A 17,569-nucleotide genomic window follows, 5' to 3' on the forward strand; every position below is an offset into this window, starting at 1 on the left:
CTCAAGCCACTCTCCTACTTTGGCCTCCCAAAGTGCTGGGATTGTAGGCGTGAGCCACTGCCCTCGGCCTATACACCATTTTGATGCCTCTAAAAATCTCAAACATTCATCCCCTGGGTTGACAATCACTATGTCTGGCTTCACTATACATAATGTGTATTATTAAAAAAAAATAGATTTGTGCTAATATAAAATTCTAGTATTGGACATTTTTTCTAAAGTAACATCCTCCCCATTCACAGATTGTTCAGATGATTATTTGCATAGTTTTGTCCGAACAGTTATAGAGTAATCCTCTTCATTCAACAGGTACCAAAGTAATCACTTAGTACTTCTGGGGTTAACACCATGATGCCTTACTCAAAAAGAGTGATGAAGAAAAAGACCACTAAGTCAAATTGCTCAAGTTTGGGCCATAATCTTGAAGGACAATCTGAAAAGATCCAAGTTCCTAAAGTCTAAAATCCTAAAAATCACAATCCCCAAAAGTCAAAATCCCAAAAATACCATTCTGGAAAAAATAATGAAAAACATTCTTTAAAAGATTTGTTTACATTTTAAAAGGGGTATTTATTTGAGAAACAAAACACTTCATGGACCACTTTATATAATAAAATAGGCAATAATAACATTTTTGCAAGTATAAACACTCAGGTATGCTAACAACCGTTGCATGGTATAACAGTTATGAGCAAACTATTCATAAAGAAATAGATCAAAAGGTAAAGTGCATAACTGCATGTTACTATGGTTGGTAAGTCTGTGCACCCAACTTTATAACTGCAGTCATCTGAAATACAGTGACAGACAACCTAAGTCTTAATGAGATGGATCAAAAACTGATAGGTGGTCTCCACATACATACTGAGTTTCCTAAAGAGCTGAAGCCTTAATTTTGTCCTTTCCAAATGCAGATGTACAAAAAGACGTCTCTTCATTTATTGAGGAAGTTTCAACATTTTTGCATGCATGCACAATGCTTAAAAAGTCAACATGGTATTTATTACACTTTTGTGGAGTCAAATTTCTGATGTCCAAGGCAGCAGAAGAAAACAAGTCTGTCCCAACTCCCAGAGACCCAATTTGCCTTCTGTATTTGTTCTCTCAAGGACTTCTGTTATTGGATGGTTCCTGCCAATATTGAGAGCAGATTTTACCCACTCAGTCCACTTAGACTCAACATACTAATCTATGGAAATACTCTCACCTAAAATAATGCTTTACCAGGTTTCTAGGTATTTTTTAATCCTGTTAAGTTGATAAAATTAAGTCCACCGATTGTCAATTTGATACCCATACATATTTCTTTTGCGAGACAGGGTCACCCAAGCTGGCCTGCAGTGGCATGATCGTAGCTCACTGCAGCCTCCAATTCCTGGGCACAAGCTATCCTGCCTCAGCCTCCCGAGTAGCTAGGATTATAGGAACATACCACTATGCCCAGCTAATTTTTTTTTTTCCCCTGTAGAGATGGGGTCTTACTATGTTGCACAGGCTGGTCTCAAACTCCTGGCCTTAAGTGATCCTCCCTCATTGGCCTCGCAAAGTGCAGGAATTACAGGCATGAGCCACTGCACCCAGCCATTAGCCTCTCTTTAAGCCCACTTAGTTTCCCAATAAAGACAATAACAAGGTAATAGTTCCCTGTAACATGATACAACTATCCTGTGTACAACTGAAAATATGCTAATCCCTTCCCTAGAATTTAGCTTTTGGGATTTCAACATTCAGGATTTTAATCTTTCAGGATTGTGCCTTTGAGGATTTAGACTTTAGGAATTTTGATATTTTGGGATTTCAACATTTGGGATTATGGTATTTGTAATTGTGTCTTTTGGGAGTATGATTGCCACCAGTATTGGTTGTCCTAGGATTTATATTAGGCAAGAAAGACCAGCTCTCTCTGGTCTACATAGATACAAAATACTTAAATTGGTTGATTAAACTGGAGCATCTGTGGAACTCATGTGCTATGAAATGGATTTTTTTTTGCACTTTAGGGATTTGAAATTTCTGTCCCTTGTTTTCCATGACATATTCTCCACCAGATTCTGTCTTTGGTCCTCCTTGGGACCTCTCACCATTTAGATGTTCCTGATGGCTTAGCTTTCAGTCTTTTTTCCCACTCAGTTTTGTCCCTCTGTCTCATCTCTGTGGATTGGCATCCTAACCTCATTGAGGGCCAAAGGCAAGGTTATTGAGGGAAAGACCTTTACTGCCTCTTCATCAAGCTATGGAAACAACATGAGGTAAGTATCATTTCCCCCCTGAATATATTTAGAGATACTGTTGATAGGTGATAGAAATTTGTGTTAGAATAATTGGTTTGCTTTCACTTGTCACACAAAGTCTGTCTGTGGGGAAGACAGTTGGACCTCTGTAGGTTCTTTAGGAAAAACCAAGAGAAGACTTGTAGCCAGAGGCCAGTCTTAGTTAGGAAGCCTGGTTCTAGTTTTGGCACTTGTGCTTACAGCAGTGTAGCTATAAACAAGATGCTTAGCTCTTTTGAGGTCTCAAGTTTCTTAATCTGATAAAATGATTGCAAATGATTTCTAAACTGCAGAATTCTATATCCATATACCAAGAGGCAAATTGTATAGGCAGTCTGTCTTCCCCTCACAGTATTCCTAGAAGGAAATTGGATGTGATTTTATGGTAGCTAATCACTTCTTACAGGTTAATCATGATTACAGGATAGGTTTCTGATCAAGAATATGGTATGGGCAGAGCTTGGTGGCTCACACCTGTAATCCTAGCACTGTGGGAGGCCAAGGTGGGAGGATTGCTTGAGGCCAGGATTTGGGAGGCCAAGGTGGAAGGATTGCTTGAGGCCAGGAGTTGGGAGGCCAAGGTGGAAGGATTGCTTGAGGCCAGGAGTTGGGAGGCCAAGGTGGGAGGATTGCTTGAGCCAGGAGTTCAAGACCAGCCTGAGCAAGAGCGAGACCCCATCTCTACTAAAAATAGGAAAAATTAGCCAGGTGTGGTGGTATGTGCCTGTAGGCTCAGCTACTCGGGAGGCTGAGGCAGAAGGATCACTTGAGCCCCCAGGAGTTTGAGGTTGCAGTGAGCTATGACGACGCCATTGCACTCTAGCCCAGACAATGGAGTGAGATGAGACCCAGTCTCAAAAAAAAAAAAAAAAAGCATGAAATGAAGGACCAACAGTATGCCATAGAGGCAAAAGCAAAAGTGGAAATTATAAACCTAACATCCTAAGATATATTTGGAGCTTAAGATATCAGTTACAAATTGCTCTGAGAGTCCAGTGGACATACAATGCCCATGAAGAACACAGGTCTGCCAATTATTCATTCAACTGAACTGTGGCACAAATTTTTTTTTTCTTTTTTCTCCACCTGCCTGCCCCTGTGGCAAATGTTAAGTGGTTTGTTTATCCTTGCCCAGCCCTATAACCTACTAAGAGTTTTAAAAGACTTAAGAACATAGGATTTGGATTTTTCTTTTCTTTTTATTTTCCTTTTTATTTTTTGCCACTTCCTCCAGATTTTTTATAAAGGTATCAAGAGAAGCGTAGATTCATTAAATGTTCCCATGTCAAGTGGAAATTCAGAAGTACATTATCTTTGAGACCATAGTAGTGGGGGAGGGAAAGTACCTTCAGTTCCGCCTTTGGCCAGCAGGTGGTGAGTTTTGGACTCAGACCCTATAGACAGGTTGGGGCTAAATAAAGCTTTGGAACAGAATAGCGGTGTTCAGAGGAAGGAGAGGAACATTATGTACTTTCTGACTGGGTGGTTTTTTTTCAACCAAATATACAGACTAGAGTGTATATGATAGAGTGGGAAGAGCACTGGATTGAGAATTTGGGCTTGACCTCATAGAACCTCACTTCCTTCTTTTTCTTTTTTCTTTTTTTTTTTTTTGAGGCAGGATCTTGCTCTGTGTCTCAGGCTGGAGTGCAGTGGCACGATCACAGCTCACTGTAACTTCCAACTCCTGAGCTCAAGCAATCCTCCCACCTTTTGAATAGCTAGGACTACAGGTGCTTATGCACCACCATGCCCAGCTAGTTTTTTTTTATTTTTATGTTTTGTATAAATGGGGTCTGTCTCCCTGTGTTGTCCAGGGTGGACTCAAAGTCCAAGTCTCAAGTGATCCTCCTGCCTTGGCCTCCCAAAGTGCTGGTGTTATAGGTGTGAACCACCATACGGGGCCACAGTTTTAAAAAACTATTTTTTTGTTTTTTTTGAGACAAAGTCTCACTTTGTTGCCTGGGCTAGAGTGCTGTGGCATCAGCCTAGCTCACAGCAACCTCAAACTTCCTGGGCTCAAGCAATCCTTCTGCCTCAGCCTCCTGAGTAGCTGGGACTACAGGGATGTGCCACCATGCCCGGCTAATTTTTTCTATATATTTTTAGTTGTCCAGATAATTTCTTTCTGTTTTTTTAGTAGAGATGGAGTCTCACTCTTGCTCAGGCTGGTCTCGAACTCCTGAGCTCAAACAATCCACCTGCCTTGGCCTCCCAGAGTGCTAGGATTACAGGCATGAGCCACGGTGCCCGGCCTAAAAAAAAATAATATTTCTAATAACCAGAGGTTATCATCTTAATGACTTTAGTGCTTATCTTTCTGGATCTTTTTCTTTCTTTCTTTCTTTATTATTTTTTTAATTTCAGCATATTACGGGAGTACAAATGTTTAGGTTACTTATATTACCTTTGCCCCACCCGTGTCAGAGCTTCAAGTGTGACCATCCCCCAGACAGTGTGCACTGCATCCATTAGGTGTGAATATACCTATCCCCTCCTGCCCCTCCCACCTGCCTGACACCCGACGAATGTTACTACTGTGTGTGTACATAAGTGTTGATTAATACCAATTTTTGATGGTGAGTCCATATAATGCTTGTTTTTCCATTCTTATGATACTTCACTTAGTAGAATGGCTTCTAGCTCTGTCCAGGATAATACAAGAGGTACTAGATCACCACTGTTTTTTGTGGCTGAGTAGAGCTCCATGGTATACATCTACCACATTTTATTAATCCACTCATGTATTGATGGGCACTTCGGTTGTTTCCACATCTTTGCAATTGTGAATTGTGCTGCTATAAACATTCTAGTGCAGATGTCTTTTTCATGAAATGCCTTTTTTTTTTACTTTGAGTGGAGGCCCAGTAATGGGATTGCTGATCAAATGGTAGTTCTAGTTATAGCTCTTTGAGGTATCCCCATATTACTTTCCATAGAGGTTGTACTAGTTTGCACTCCTATCTGGATCCTTTTCTGTGTATGTGTATAAATGTGTGTGTCTATACATGTGGTATTTTTAAAACCAAATGTAGATCATACTGCTTTATAACTTTTTTTTTTGGTCAATAATCTTTCCCTTTCAGTAAATTTTCTGGAGGTTAGGAGCCAGTCAAATAGCCATACCATATTCAGAGTTTCCCAAGTGACCCAAATGTCATTCACAGCTATTTTGATCAAACCAACATTCAATCTCAGATTACAAGTTGCATCTGTTAGGTTCTATTACTCAAACTTTTTTTTAAATAATAGATGGTCTTATGTTGCCCAGGCTGGAGTGTAGTGGTTCTTCACAGGCACTATGCCATTACAACGCGTTTTGACGCCATCCCACTGATGGCATTTTGACATGCTCTTTTTCCAACCTGGGCTGGTTTACCCCTCAGGTAACCTGGTGGTCCCCTACTTCCAGGAGGTCACCATATTGATGCTGAACTTAGTGCGGACACCCAGTCAGCATAGCCCAGAACTCCTGTACTTAAGCAATCCTCCTGTCTCCCGAGTAGCTGGAACTATAGGCATATACCACTGTGCCTGCCGTTTTACTCAAACTTTTATGACACTTGTTGAACAGATTGGGTCAATTGACCTTCAGAGAATTGTGGCCATGTAGAGGATGAATTAGAAGGAATAGGACAACCAGTGTAGTCAGAAATGATGTTTGGACTAAGACAGGGATGGTGAAGATGGAGAGGGAGGTGAAGATGGATTTCAAATACATTTCATAGGTATCATTGACAAGCTGTGATGATGGATTAGATGTGGGAGGAATCAAGGATGACCGGTTTCTGGCTTAGGTGGATGTGATGCCTTTTGATAGGAATGAGCACATTGGAGGAAAAGGTTAAGGGAAAAATGAGTAGGTTTTTGGACAAGTTGAATAAGAGATGATGCATTCTAATTTTTAAAAATGGTATAGGTAAATTGGACATCATTTTCAGAAGGGGAGTTAGATTCTTACCTCATACCATAAAAATTATATTAGCAATCTAAATATAAATATATAAAGCTATAAAAGTTCCAGAAGAAGAAAGTGTTTAGAGCCATAAAGTAAAATGTTGGTAGATTTAACTACATAAAAATTTTGAACATTGGTACAGTAAAAGTTACCATAAACAAAGTTAGACAATATGCTACAGATTGGGAGAAAATATTTGCAACATACATAACAGGTTGAGTTAATATCTCTGGTACTCAGGATAATGGCCCTCCAAGATGTCCACATCCTAATCCCTGGAATCTGTGTATATACTATTTTACATGAAAAAGGAGAATTAAGATTGCAGATGCATTAAGTTTGCTAATCAACTGACTTTAAGATAGATAGGGAAAAATGTCCTGGATTATCCAAGTGGACCCAGTGTAATCACGAGGGTCCTTAAAAGTGGAAGAGGGGCTATGTGCGGTGGCTCAGGCCTGTAATCCCAGCACTTTGGGAGGCTGAGGCAGGTGGATTGCTTGAACCCAGGAATTTGAGAGTAACATAGTAAGATCCCATCTCTACAAAACATTAAAAAAAAATCAGCCAGGTGTGGTGGTGCATGCTTGTAGTTCCAGCTACTCAGGAGGCTAAGGCAGGAGGATTGCGTGAGCTTAGTAGTTCGAGGTTACAGTGAGCTATGATTGAGCTACTGCACTCCAGCCTTGGTGACAGAGTGAGACCTTGTCTCTAAAAAAGAAAAAAAAGCAGAAAAGGAAGGCAAAAGAGGTCAGAGTGATGCAATGTGAGAAGACCTTTGACTTACCTTTGCTAGCTTTGAATGGAGGAAGGGGGGCAGTAGCCAAGTAATTAGGCAGCCTTTAGAAACTAGGAAAGGCAAGGAGTAAATCCTACACAGAGCCTAGAGAAAGAAATGCAGCCCTGCCAACCTCTTGGTTTTAGCTCTGTGAGTCTTGTGTCAGACTTCTGACAAAATAAATTTGTGTTGTGTGGTAATTTGTTATAGCAGGAAACTAATACCCAACAAACAGGATAAAGGATATAACAGGCAAATTATAGAGGAAATCCAAATGGTTACTAAACATATGGAAAGGCACCTGTTTTCCTGGCCTTGGGGATAGATGAGCCAACCCATAAAGAGAAAAGAGCAGACGGCTAAGAAGGAATGGTCAGAAACATAATATGCAGAACTTGTGGGTCAGGTGGGTGAAGAAGAGAACCATACCCAAGGACCAAGAACAGCTGCCTAGACCCAGACTACTTGTGCTCAGGTGAATGGATGTATTCTTCTATTCACATGCTGTGAAGTCTTTCCCTCTCGAAGGCAGTATTGGGCTCTGCTCCCTGTCGAGTAGGGATGTGTAGACTCCAGATGTGATTATCTGTGAATGTCTATAAAAGAAAACTAAACTTTCAGAATCCTGAGCTCTCTACTTCTAGGACTTCATCCAGAGGGAAACTGCAGCAGAAGGGGAACTGACTTTCCCAGTACCCTAGACTCCAAAGAAGACATGAGTGGAATTTGTCTAGTTCAGCTAGTTTATTAGGATTTCCTCTGCTTATCTCCCCACCCTCTACCTGGCTTGGCTTCCAGTCTTGGGGTAGTAAGTGCCAGTACTACCAGGCCTTCTACGGGCTAGATTTGGTGAGCAGGAATCCTTGGTTACCCAAAAATTTGGCTAACACTCTTTGGAGACCCTGGGTAAGGTGAGCCTGGGGTGTGGGGGAGGAGAGATGCTTCTTTGTGTGGGCCCAAGGACAGTGCTTACAGTGACGAGGGTTCTGGATGTCACCAGCTCTCAGCTCTTTCCCCAGCTGGTTGTGGGGACCCAAAGCCTTGGGGAGAAGCTGCTGGGGAAGAGCAGTGTGTTGAGAGCTCTGGCCCCTGTGTTGAGATTTTGGGGAAAGTGTGCTTACAGGAGCCTCTACTAGTCTTTGGGCCTGGGCAGGGTGGCTCTTCCCTGTGACTGTGGGTGACCCCAATCTTGTATTCCCTCCTCCGTGGTCTCCAGTTCTGGGTTTTCTTGAGCTCTCGCCTTTTTTGACTGAAGATAGGGCTGAAGCCTTGTCCTGTCTCTTGCCTGAAGCCAGAACCTCAGAGTTTGAGGGCTCTCCAGGGCCTGGATAGATCTCACCAGCCTCCATGTGTACACATGACTCCTGGGATGGGACCAGAACCACCATCTTCCCCTTCCTCTTCTCTTCTCTCTGAGGCCCTTGTTCTGCTCTGCCAGACCCTTGTGGCTGAGGCTGGAAAGAGGATTGGGAGTGATGACAGTGGGGGACTTGGATAGACTGAGGTACTGTGCTCTGAACTTTTGGGGGATGACAGCTTGAAGAGTAGGAGCACAGGTTAGGGAGATAAATCTGTGGGGGGCAGGAAGAGAGTCCCCAGGAGTCTGGAGTTGTGGAGCTCAAGGCAGGGGAGCTACAAAATAGTTGACTTGGGCCAGGGGATCTGGAAGCAGGGCTCTGCTGCAGTGTCTTCAGCCTGAGTTCCAACTCTTTGCTCCAGTGCCAAGCATGGGTCCCAGGGTTAGTGAGCACCTTTGGGACAGCCTCTCTCTGGGAGAGTGGGGCCTCAGCCTTAGTCCCTGGAAACATCTCTCCCTTGGGTAGGCCAGGGTGGGTGGGCACAATTTTCACAGCTTCAGCTAGGTTGGGAAGCCAGGGTATTGGCTGCAGGGGTTCAACTTCTGGAGGGCTGGGGTTTTGGGGGACTTTTTGTTGTGCGCCTCCCCACACAAATTCAAGGTCAATGTGTGGCTCTGGTAGGGGAGCTGAGAGTGAGCTGGAGACTGGGAGCTCAGTGGCCCAGCAGTTCTTTCTCTGCTCCACTGCTGCCTCCCCCTCAGGCTTACAGTTGCATTGGTCTCGAATAGGCTCATTTATATGGGGCTCTGAAACAGAGTTTGGCCGTGGGCTGGGGCCCCAACCTGGGAACACAGGAACACAACAGTTTTCTTTCTGCTCTGCATCCTCGCCAGCAGGCTTATAGTCAGGCAAGACTCCCAGGGGGGCGGCTACATGCAGATCTTGGGGTAAGCTGCAAGCTGGGAGCTTAGAGGCCCAGGAGTTCTTTCTCCTTTTTATGTTCCCACATCTAGCCTTAGAATTAAACAGGACCCCCATGGAGCTAACTCTCTGGGGCTCTAGTATAAGAGCTGGGGGTGGGCTGAGAGCCAGAGATGGGGAATTCCTGGAATGCTCAGTGTCCTTCCTTGTAGTTTCTGGTCTGGTGAGGCCTTCCATAGGATTTATTCTATGCGGTTCTATATGGGGGGCTAGAGCTGTGCTATGGGCAGGGTCTGAGGAGTCAGATGCCCAGAGGTTCTCTCTCTGCCCCATGGTCTCACACAAAGCTTTGGATTCAGACAGAACTCCCTGGGGGTCCATTACTAAAGATTGCAGCAGAGAGGCTGAGGGAAGGCTGGCAGGTAAAACTGAGTCTGCAGAGACCCAAAGATTTTCTCTACTCTGTACACCCTTCCGTAGAATCCCAGATCCTGATGGGACACATGCAGGGCTGGTTCCATGGAGCCCTGGATTGGGGTCCAAGGCTGGGGGCTCAAAAGCCTGGCAGTTTGCTGAATTTTCTCTGAATCCCCACTGGGGCTCGTATCTGGATGGATCTTCCAGGGGACTCTCACCCTGGAGCTCTGTGAGGAAGTCTAGGGGAGGGCCGGGGACTGGCATTGAAGACTCAGCAGCCTGAGGGTTCTCTTTGTGTCCCATATTTCCCCAGAATTCCTTAGGTATAAGAAGACCTCCTTCAGAGCTGACATTTTGGGGTTCTAACAGAGAAGCTGGGGGCTGGCAGGGGGCTGACATTGGAGGCTCAGAAGCTTGGGGGCTCTCTTTGTGTCCCGTGGTTTCCCCCTGAGTCTCATAGTCAGGGGGATCTCCCAGGGGGTTAGTTCCTTGAGGCTCTGTCATAGGAACTGGGGGCTGGCAAGGGGACACATTTGGGGGCACAGATATCTGACAATTCTCTTTTTGCTCTGTGGTTTCCCAGAGGGCCTTAGATCCAAACATGCCTTCTATAGGGCTGACTCTCTGGAGTTCTGGCAGGGAGGCTGGGGTTAGGCTGGGAGCTGGCATTGCTGGCTCGAAGGTTTTGGGGTCTTCATTTTGTCCCATAGTCTTCCATGGGGCCTCAAACCTAGTCAGGATTCCCACAAGGCTAGAAGGATACAGCAGAGAAGCAGAGGGTGAATCCAGGTTGTGTAGTTGGAGGCTGGGGTCCCATGGCAACCCACACCAGGCCTCAGATGAGGAGAAAAGCTTAGAGGGTCTGGTTCTTTGGAGTTCAGGCTGTGAGTGCAAGGCTTGATCCTTGGAGACCCAAGCAACCTCTCTCTGCTGTGCAAGCCACTGTGTGGGTGCCTCAGTGCTAGATAGGAATCGCTTGTGGTCCATAGGCAAGGGCTTAAGATGGAAGGGTGGTGATGGGACAGAAGAAGATGGAGATGGAAGTAGCTGAGGTCTGAGAGCCATCTCTTCCAGGTCTTCCATAGTATGGGCTTCATGGGTAGGAAACTGGATTGGGGAGTGATACTGGGGAAGCAACAGGTTGGACCTAGGCAGGAAGGTAAGCTTGTTGAAAAAGACAGAAGGACAAAGAGATAATTTCAGGGGAGAGAGGCCACCTGAGCTCAGGAAGATGGCCTCCAAGGACTCGCTGTGCAGAAAGGGGAGACCCCAGAAAAGCTGGCTTTTTCTGTGGTGCTGGTGGCTCCCTGATCCTATCTTGTGCCTCACAGGTAGGTTGGTCAGGATCTGGAAGGTGGGAAAGGGTCTGCAAGGGCTTGGGGGCTGCGTGAGTATTTGCTCTGGTATCCCTGTGGCCTTGGGGAGGCCCTCAGAACCATAGGATGGCTCAGGTGAGGCTGCGGTGGCTTGCTGTTCATTGGGAGCTTCTTTGGCAGGAGAACATGGTTTTAGTGGACCCAGAGATGCCTCCTCTTCTTCCTCTTGTTCTTCTGCTTCTTCCTCTTCTTCCTCTTCTTCTTCCTCTTCTTCCTCTTCTACCTGTGATTTCTGCTTCCACAGGTTATCAAGAAAGGCCACATGGTACAGAAGTGATAGGCCCTGGGGAGTACAGAAAGACACTATCAGGCATGAAGCCTTCAGAGACACAAATTTATTATGAAGCCCAAAGTCTCTGCTCCACATCCAGAGTGAACACTCACTCACCTGGCCCCACATCTGTAGTCAGCAGTCACCCAGCTCCTCATCCAGTATTAAAGGTCATTACCTAGTCCTTATTGGAAGATTAACATTCCTTCACATACCCCTGCATTTAGGGTCAGTGATCACTCACCTGGCTTCAAATCTAGTGTCAATGGTCACTTAGCCAGCCTCACATCTAGGGCTGACAGTCCCTCACTTGGGCCCACATCCATACCAATGATCCCTCACCTGACCTCACATGTGGTGTCAACAGTCATTCATCCAGCTGCATATCTATAGTAAAGTGGTCACCCACCTTGCCTTTCGTCATGTCCCCAGAGAACCAAGGATAGAGCTGTCGCAACCTCCGAAGCTGCCACCACCTCCGGATCTGCCAAACCATGAATAAGAATAGTGTCACCAGATTCCCTGGACTCTGGAGGCAGCTGCTGCCACAGTATCTACAGGCCAGGGCATGGGTCAGTTGGCTCCAGAGAAGGCCTGTATCCCCTCCAGCCCCGAGCAAGTCCTCCGGCAGCCATTCCATATTCTTCAGTCTAGTGGCAGTTTACCCTGAGGTCATCACTGCATCACAGAACAAAGAACTCCCATCCCCCACATGGATTCAGAGCTAACAGCATTCTCCCTGCATGTAGGACCAAAAAATACAACTCATACTTCATACAGTGAAATCTGGGTGATCCACTTTTGTCTTGATTGCCAAGGTCGGAATTATGCTTTAGGCACTGTGGTTAAGGACATGGATTGTAGCATTGAACTGCCTTATTCAAATCCTAGCTCTGCCACTTCCTACCTGTGAAACCTCAAACTACTTAATCTTTCAGTACCTCAATTTTCTTATCTATAAAATGGGGTAATATTATTACCACATAAATTGTTTTGAGGGTTAAATGAATAAACGTATTTGCTTAGAATAATACCTGGTACATAGTGTATGCTATGTTAAAAATTTATTTCTTTTAAAGTTTCTGATTACAAACTTCATTCTATGTTTAATAGGTGGGGTCTATCCCCTCTTTTTTATGCTCGTGTTAGCTGTGAACTGTTTTCTTTGACAGTTGCCTGAGATTGGCTGAGATCTTTTGAGCATTCATGTTAAGGAGACAAATAAATCAAATGTGCTTGACCATTTCTCTTCATTTGCTCCACTTTCCCCTAAAACCATCACTCTGTTCCATGTCAACCCTTTCTTTCAGGGCCAAACTTCAATCCCTGCCTTTCCAGTACGACTTAACACTCCTCTTGCCCCATGTCAAAGTTCAGCTTAGTATGGTAGAAAGTGTGCCGAGCTGAAAGTAAGGAGACTTGGGTTCTCTAGCTCTGTCACTGAATAGCACTGGCTGGTCACATCATCCTGAGAAACCAAGAGAAGTTTCTCCATTGGCACCATGAGTTGGACTAGATTGATTGAATCCTTCTTGCAACATACATTTATTGAGTGCCTATTACAGATCAGATAGATACCTTGCTCAGTCTTGAGGCGACAGAAGTTAAGACACAATCTCTGCACTGAAATAGGTCCCATTTCCGAGGGGGAAATAGTGAAGTAATAGACAATGAAAATAGAGATATGCCCAGGCTACTGTGGGCGCAGAAAACAGACATCTGCCAGCCTGGAGAAGAGGGCTGCTTGTTGGGAGGTGCTTCCCAGAAGAGATGATTAATGCTTGGTTTTAGGAACCAAGAAAATGAGGATATGGTTAGTGTAGGGAGTGAGAGAAGGACAATGAAGCAATATGAACAGCCTGCATAAAGATGCTATGGCAGGGAAAGCATGTCCCATTATGGAAATGAAAGTATTTCAGTTTGGCTGTAGCATTGCGGGGGAGCTGGGGAAGTGGTAGGAGGTGAACCTAGAAGACAAGATCACAAAGGGCCCTAAATACCAGGATAAGAAGTTGGAAATTTGTCCTGAAGGTGGTGGGAAACCATTGAAGACTTTTAAATAGGGAAGGGACAGGATCAAGTTTGTTTCTTGGAAATATAACACTGTAGCTGTAGTGAGGGCAAGAGAGACTCTTGCTTTAGTTAAAGCAAAATAAAAAATGAGGCCTGAACCAAGGTAGTGATGGCAGGAATGGAGAATAATAGATTCAAGTAGAATTCCAGAAATATAATTGCCAAGACTTGGTTACCAAGGGGATGGGGTGGGGGAGAGAGGAAGTTGAGAATGACTCCAAGGTTTCTGACTTGGGAAACTGGATTTGTACTGGTGCTCTTTCACTGAGATAGGGAACATAGACCTGGGAACCAATTTAGGATTGTGGTGGGGGGGGTGATGGGTTCCATTTTAGCTTCCTATAATGCCTCAAGGTAAAGCTAGGCAAGAGATGCTTAGATACATGGATCTGAAACTTGGGAGAGCAGTCTATGGGGGAGATGTAAATTTGACATCTAGCAGCATATTACGTAGCAGCTGAAACCATTGAAAGGCATAAAGATGACCTACTGATATGTAACATTTGACTCAGACAATGTGGCCAACAGTGCTTTTTTTAAAAAACTTGAATGAATAGCCAATATTGTAAATCAGTAGGTTATACATAATAATATGTCCCCCTCAAAATCTGGCAACGCTGGGCTTGCATTCCCACAAAGTAGAGGCTGTTTGGAGCTAAGCAGCATTTGCTCCCTTTGGAATGGACATATGCTCTCCAGTTCACTGTAGTCCTCACCATGTTCTTATAGTTAATGCCAAGACTGAAGGCTAGTTGCTGTTTATTATTGTGCCTATGATTTTGTTTTCTTAGACCTGTCCATTTTTATTCGTTGATATTACTGCCTGGTATTTGAGTTTGCAACCTCTGGATAAAGAAGGTAAATTAAGTCCCGATGGGAAACAGAAGGTAATACTGCATACTATTCTGGGCTTGTTAATTTACATTTATGGCAAGATCATGTACCAAGTTATTAATTTCTATCTCCTACTCCTTGCCAGAGGAGACACCCAGTAGGATAAAAAGGTAACTTTGTTCTCCTTTCTTCCAGGAATTCTGGGTTTCTTGTTCCATGGGATTGTTAGTGAATTTTGTGTTTTCTCGTCCCAAAGCAAAGTAGAAAAACACCTGTTCTACCTGCTTTATCCGGGTTCTTGTGTGGGAATGGAATTTAATTTAGCTGGGTGTTCTTGAAAAGAAGAAGATGGAGGAGGCGTTGGATTGGAAAAAGAGGAGTTACCCAGGGATATCAGTGGGCCCAGGGACTTCAGAAACGAGATGTAGTGATGGGTTATATGTGTGGATCTGTAAAGAATTCCTCTAAGAGGCAGTAGGACTTCTGATGGGGAGAGGTGATTTAATGGCTGGGGGACTAAACATCTAAGATGTAGTCTTGGTAACCGCAGCAAAAAATGCTGGTTTTCATACTTGGCAGAAATGCTGTGAAACCACCTGCCTTTGAATGGACCATATGGGTTTAGACAATGGGCATCCCAGGGACAACAACTGAAGACCAGAGGCTCTTTTCGAAGTGTTTTGGTTTTTCTTTTTTTTTTCTTTCTTTTTTTTGTCAGTGTGTACTATGCTAAAGAGGGAAAAAGGACCCAATAAATGATTGATGTTGGTTGTCTTCCAACCCTATTAAATGGGGGTTTTGAGACAGCTTTAATTTACAAAAAATAAATAATGTGATGGTTTTTGCTCTTCAGTGATGTGAAAAAAATTATACTCTAATATCTGTTATCCCATTTAATCTTTTTTTGCTTAAACAACAAACATTTGTTGTTCCTAATTCTGGAGGCTGAGAAGTCCAGGATCAAGGTGCCAGACGATTTGGTTCCTGGTGAGGGCCCTTTTCCTGGTTTGCAGACAGATACCTTCTTGCTGTATTCTTACATATCCCATTTAATCTTTACAACTCTTTGAAGGAGGTGTCCTTTTATGTAAGGAGGAAACTGAGGCATTGAGAGTGTTTGCGTCCATCCTCTTGAATTGTGAGAAATCACTTGGATATAAGTGACAGAAAATAAAATCCAACAGACATAAACAAAATGGGACTAAGTGCACAGTGCAGGAGTAGGGCTGACTTCAGGTAGTAGGGTTGACGTGGGGACTTAATTCAATGTTACCAGGATTCAGTGTCCATTTCTTAGCTCCGTCTTCTGTGCTGACTTCATTCTTAAGTCTTGCATGGTAGCAGATTCAAGTGAAGCTGAAAATCTGTCACTCTGACAACAGTTCCTGAAAAAGTCTCATTGTGCCTTATGGGCTTTAGTGGGTTACATATCCATCCCTGAACTACCCACCAAAGTATTCACATGAATCCCTCTTCTGACAGGCCTGAGCCACATGCACACCCTTGGAGTAAGGGTGTGGAAGGAAGACTGCTCTACCTGCATATGGACTGCGACTGAAGAAGTGGGGTTATGATAGTTCCTCCAGAGAACGTAGAGATACTATTTCCAGAAAGGTGTATAAATGCTGATATCAAGACGAAATAAAACAAAACAGATGTCCACTACAGCCCTTTCTTCTTCCCCATTCTGTTTTCTGACCCAGAGTTATGCCACTGCCCTTTTAGGATCTGAAGCTTAAGTTGAAGTGTGAATGCAGATTCTCTGAAGGCCGAGGATAAGGGTTGGATGGGGTCCAGAGCCGGGATCTTGAAGAGGGGGAAATCTATAGGTGACCCAAACATCCATGAGGATAGACCATTCTAAGACCTAGAGTCTCAATTCTTAGATCTTTTCATCCCAGAGTCCTTTACCTCTGTTCCAGTCCAGCTATGGCCACATCCTAAGCCTCATCTGCCTAATTCAGTCTGACATCCCACCCTCTGACTTCAGCCTCCAGATATGCCCTCAAGGTGCTGTTTCGTTAGCCTTGTCAGGACCTCCAGTCTGCTGATCCTTTCATTTTCTCCCTGCATGAGCAACCTCTTGCCTTCGTTTCTTCTCTCTCCATGAGATGTCATGGTCCATCATTAATCAACGTCCCAACACTTACCAGTCCATTTTCCTTTCATCATTTCTACCTAGCAAATCCTCAACTCTCTGCCTCTGCCAGACCTGCCATCTAGGAAATGGCTTAGCCCTATTGGATAAAATCACATATATGAGTAAGTTAGTGTCACCATAAACTCATGTTCTACAACTAGTGGTCAATTCTGCCATCACTTGAAAAGCATTTATTCATGTTACATTTACTTATTTAAGTGCCTTTTATGGCTACTGTTGACCCTTGAACAACAAGGGTTTGAACTGTGTGTGTTCACCTATATGTGGGTTTTCTTCTGCCTCTGCCACCCATGAGCCAGCAAGACCAACCCCTTCTCTTCTCAGCCGACTCAACATAAAGATGACAAGGAGGAAGACCTTTATTATGATCCACTTCCATTTAGTGAAGAGTAAATATATTTTCTCTTCCTTATGATTTTCTTAATAACATTTTCTTTTCTCTAGCTTACTTTATTGTAAGAATACAGTATATAATACATATACAAAATATGTGTTAATTGGCTGTTTACGTTATTGGTTAGGCTTCTGGACAACAGTAGTTACGTTTTGAGGGAGTTGAAAGTTATATGTGGCCAGAGGCGGTGGCTCATGTCTGTAATCCTAGCACTTTGGGAGACCAAGGCAGGTGGGAGGATCGCTTGGGGCCAGGACTTTGAGACCAGCCTGAGCAACATAGCAAGACCCCATCTGTACAACAAATTTAAAAATTAGGCGGGTGTGGTGGTGTGTGCCTGTAGTCTCAGCTACTTGGAAATCTGAGGAGGATCACTTGAGCCCAGGAGCTTGAGGTTGCAGTGAGCTATGATGATGCCACTGCACTCCCACCCAGGCAACAGAGCAACACCCTGTCTCAAAAAAAAAAAAAAAAAGAAGAAGTGAATTTTCAACAACATGGTGTTTGGTCCCTCTAATCCCCCACATTGTCTGAGGGTCACCTGTACTTGGGCTACATTGGTGATCAAAACAAACATCCCTGAACGTGGAGCTTATGCCATGTATTTCCTAGTAAACTTATCCTACTTGGCAAACCCATCCTACTCAAAATCAATTCAAACCTTCACTTTCCTCAACTTCTTTTCCCTCACCCCCAGCAGATGTACCACATGACCACTTCTCAGAGGCACAGAAGCCATCAGATAGGAACTTTTCATCATCAAAAACCATTGCATCCGATTTTCTTCTTTCCTGCTACTGTAACACACGTCCGTCTGG

At 44.1% G+C, this 17,569-nt stretch overlaps 1 protein-coding gene across 1 annotated transcript; it reads right to left on the bottom strand.

Moving 5' to 3' along the window:
* Positions 1 to 7,839: 7,839 nt before the first annotated feature.
* C10H9orf131 (chromosome 10 C9orf131 homolog) lies at positions 7,840 to 11,929 on the bottom strand. The gene is made up of 3 exons (XM_045562117.1): positions 11,699 to 11,929; positions 10,584 to 11,301; positions 7,840 to 10,136 (listed from the first exon to the last, which is right to left on the bottom strand). The coding sequence occupies exons 1-3, from the start codon at positions 11,927 to 11,929 to the stop codon at positions 7,840 to 7,842; spliced, it is 3,246 nt and encodes a 1,081-aa protein (XP_045418073.1).
* Positions 11,930 to 17,569: the final 5,640 nt, after the last annotated feature.

This window comes from Lemur catta, chromosome 10, assembly GCF_020740605.2.
Source record: "Lemur catta isolate mLemCat1 chromosome 10, mLemCat1.pri, whole genome shotgun sequence".
In the NCBI taxonomy this organism is placed as follows: Eukaryota; Metazoa; Chordata; class Mammalia; order Primates; family Lemuridae; genus Lemur; species Lemur catta.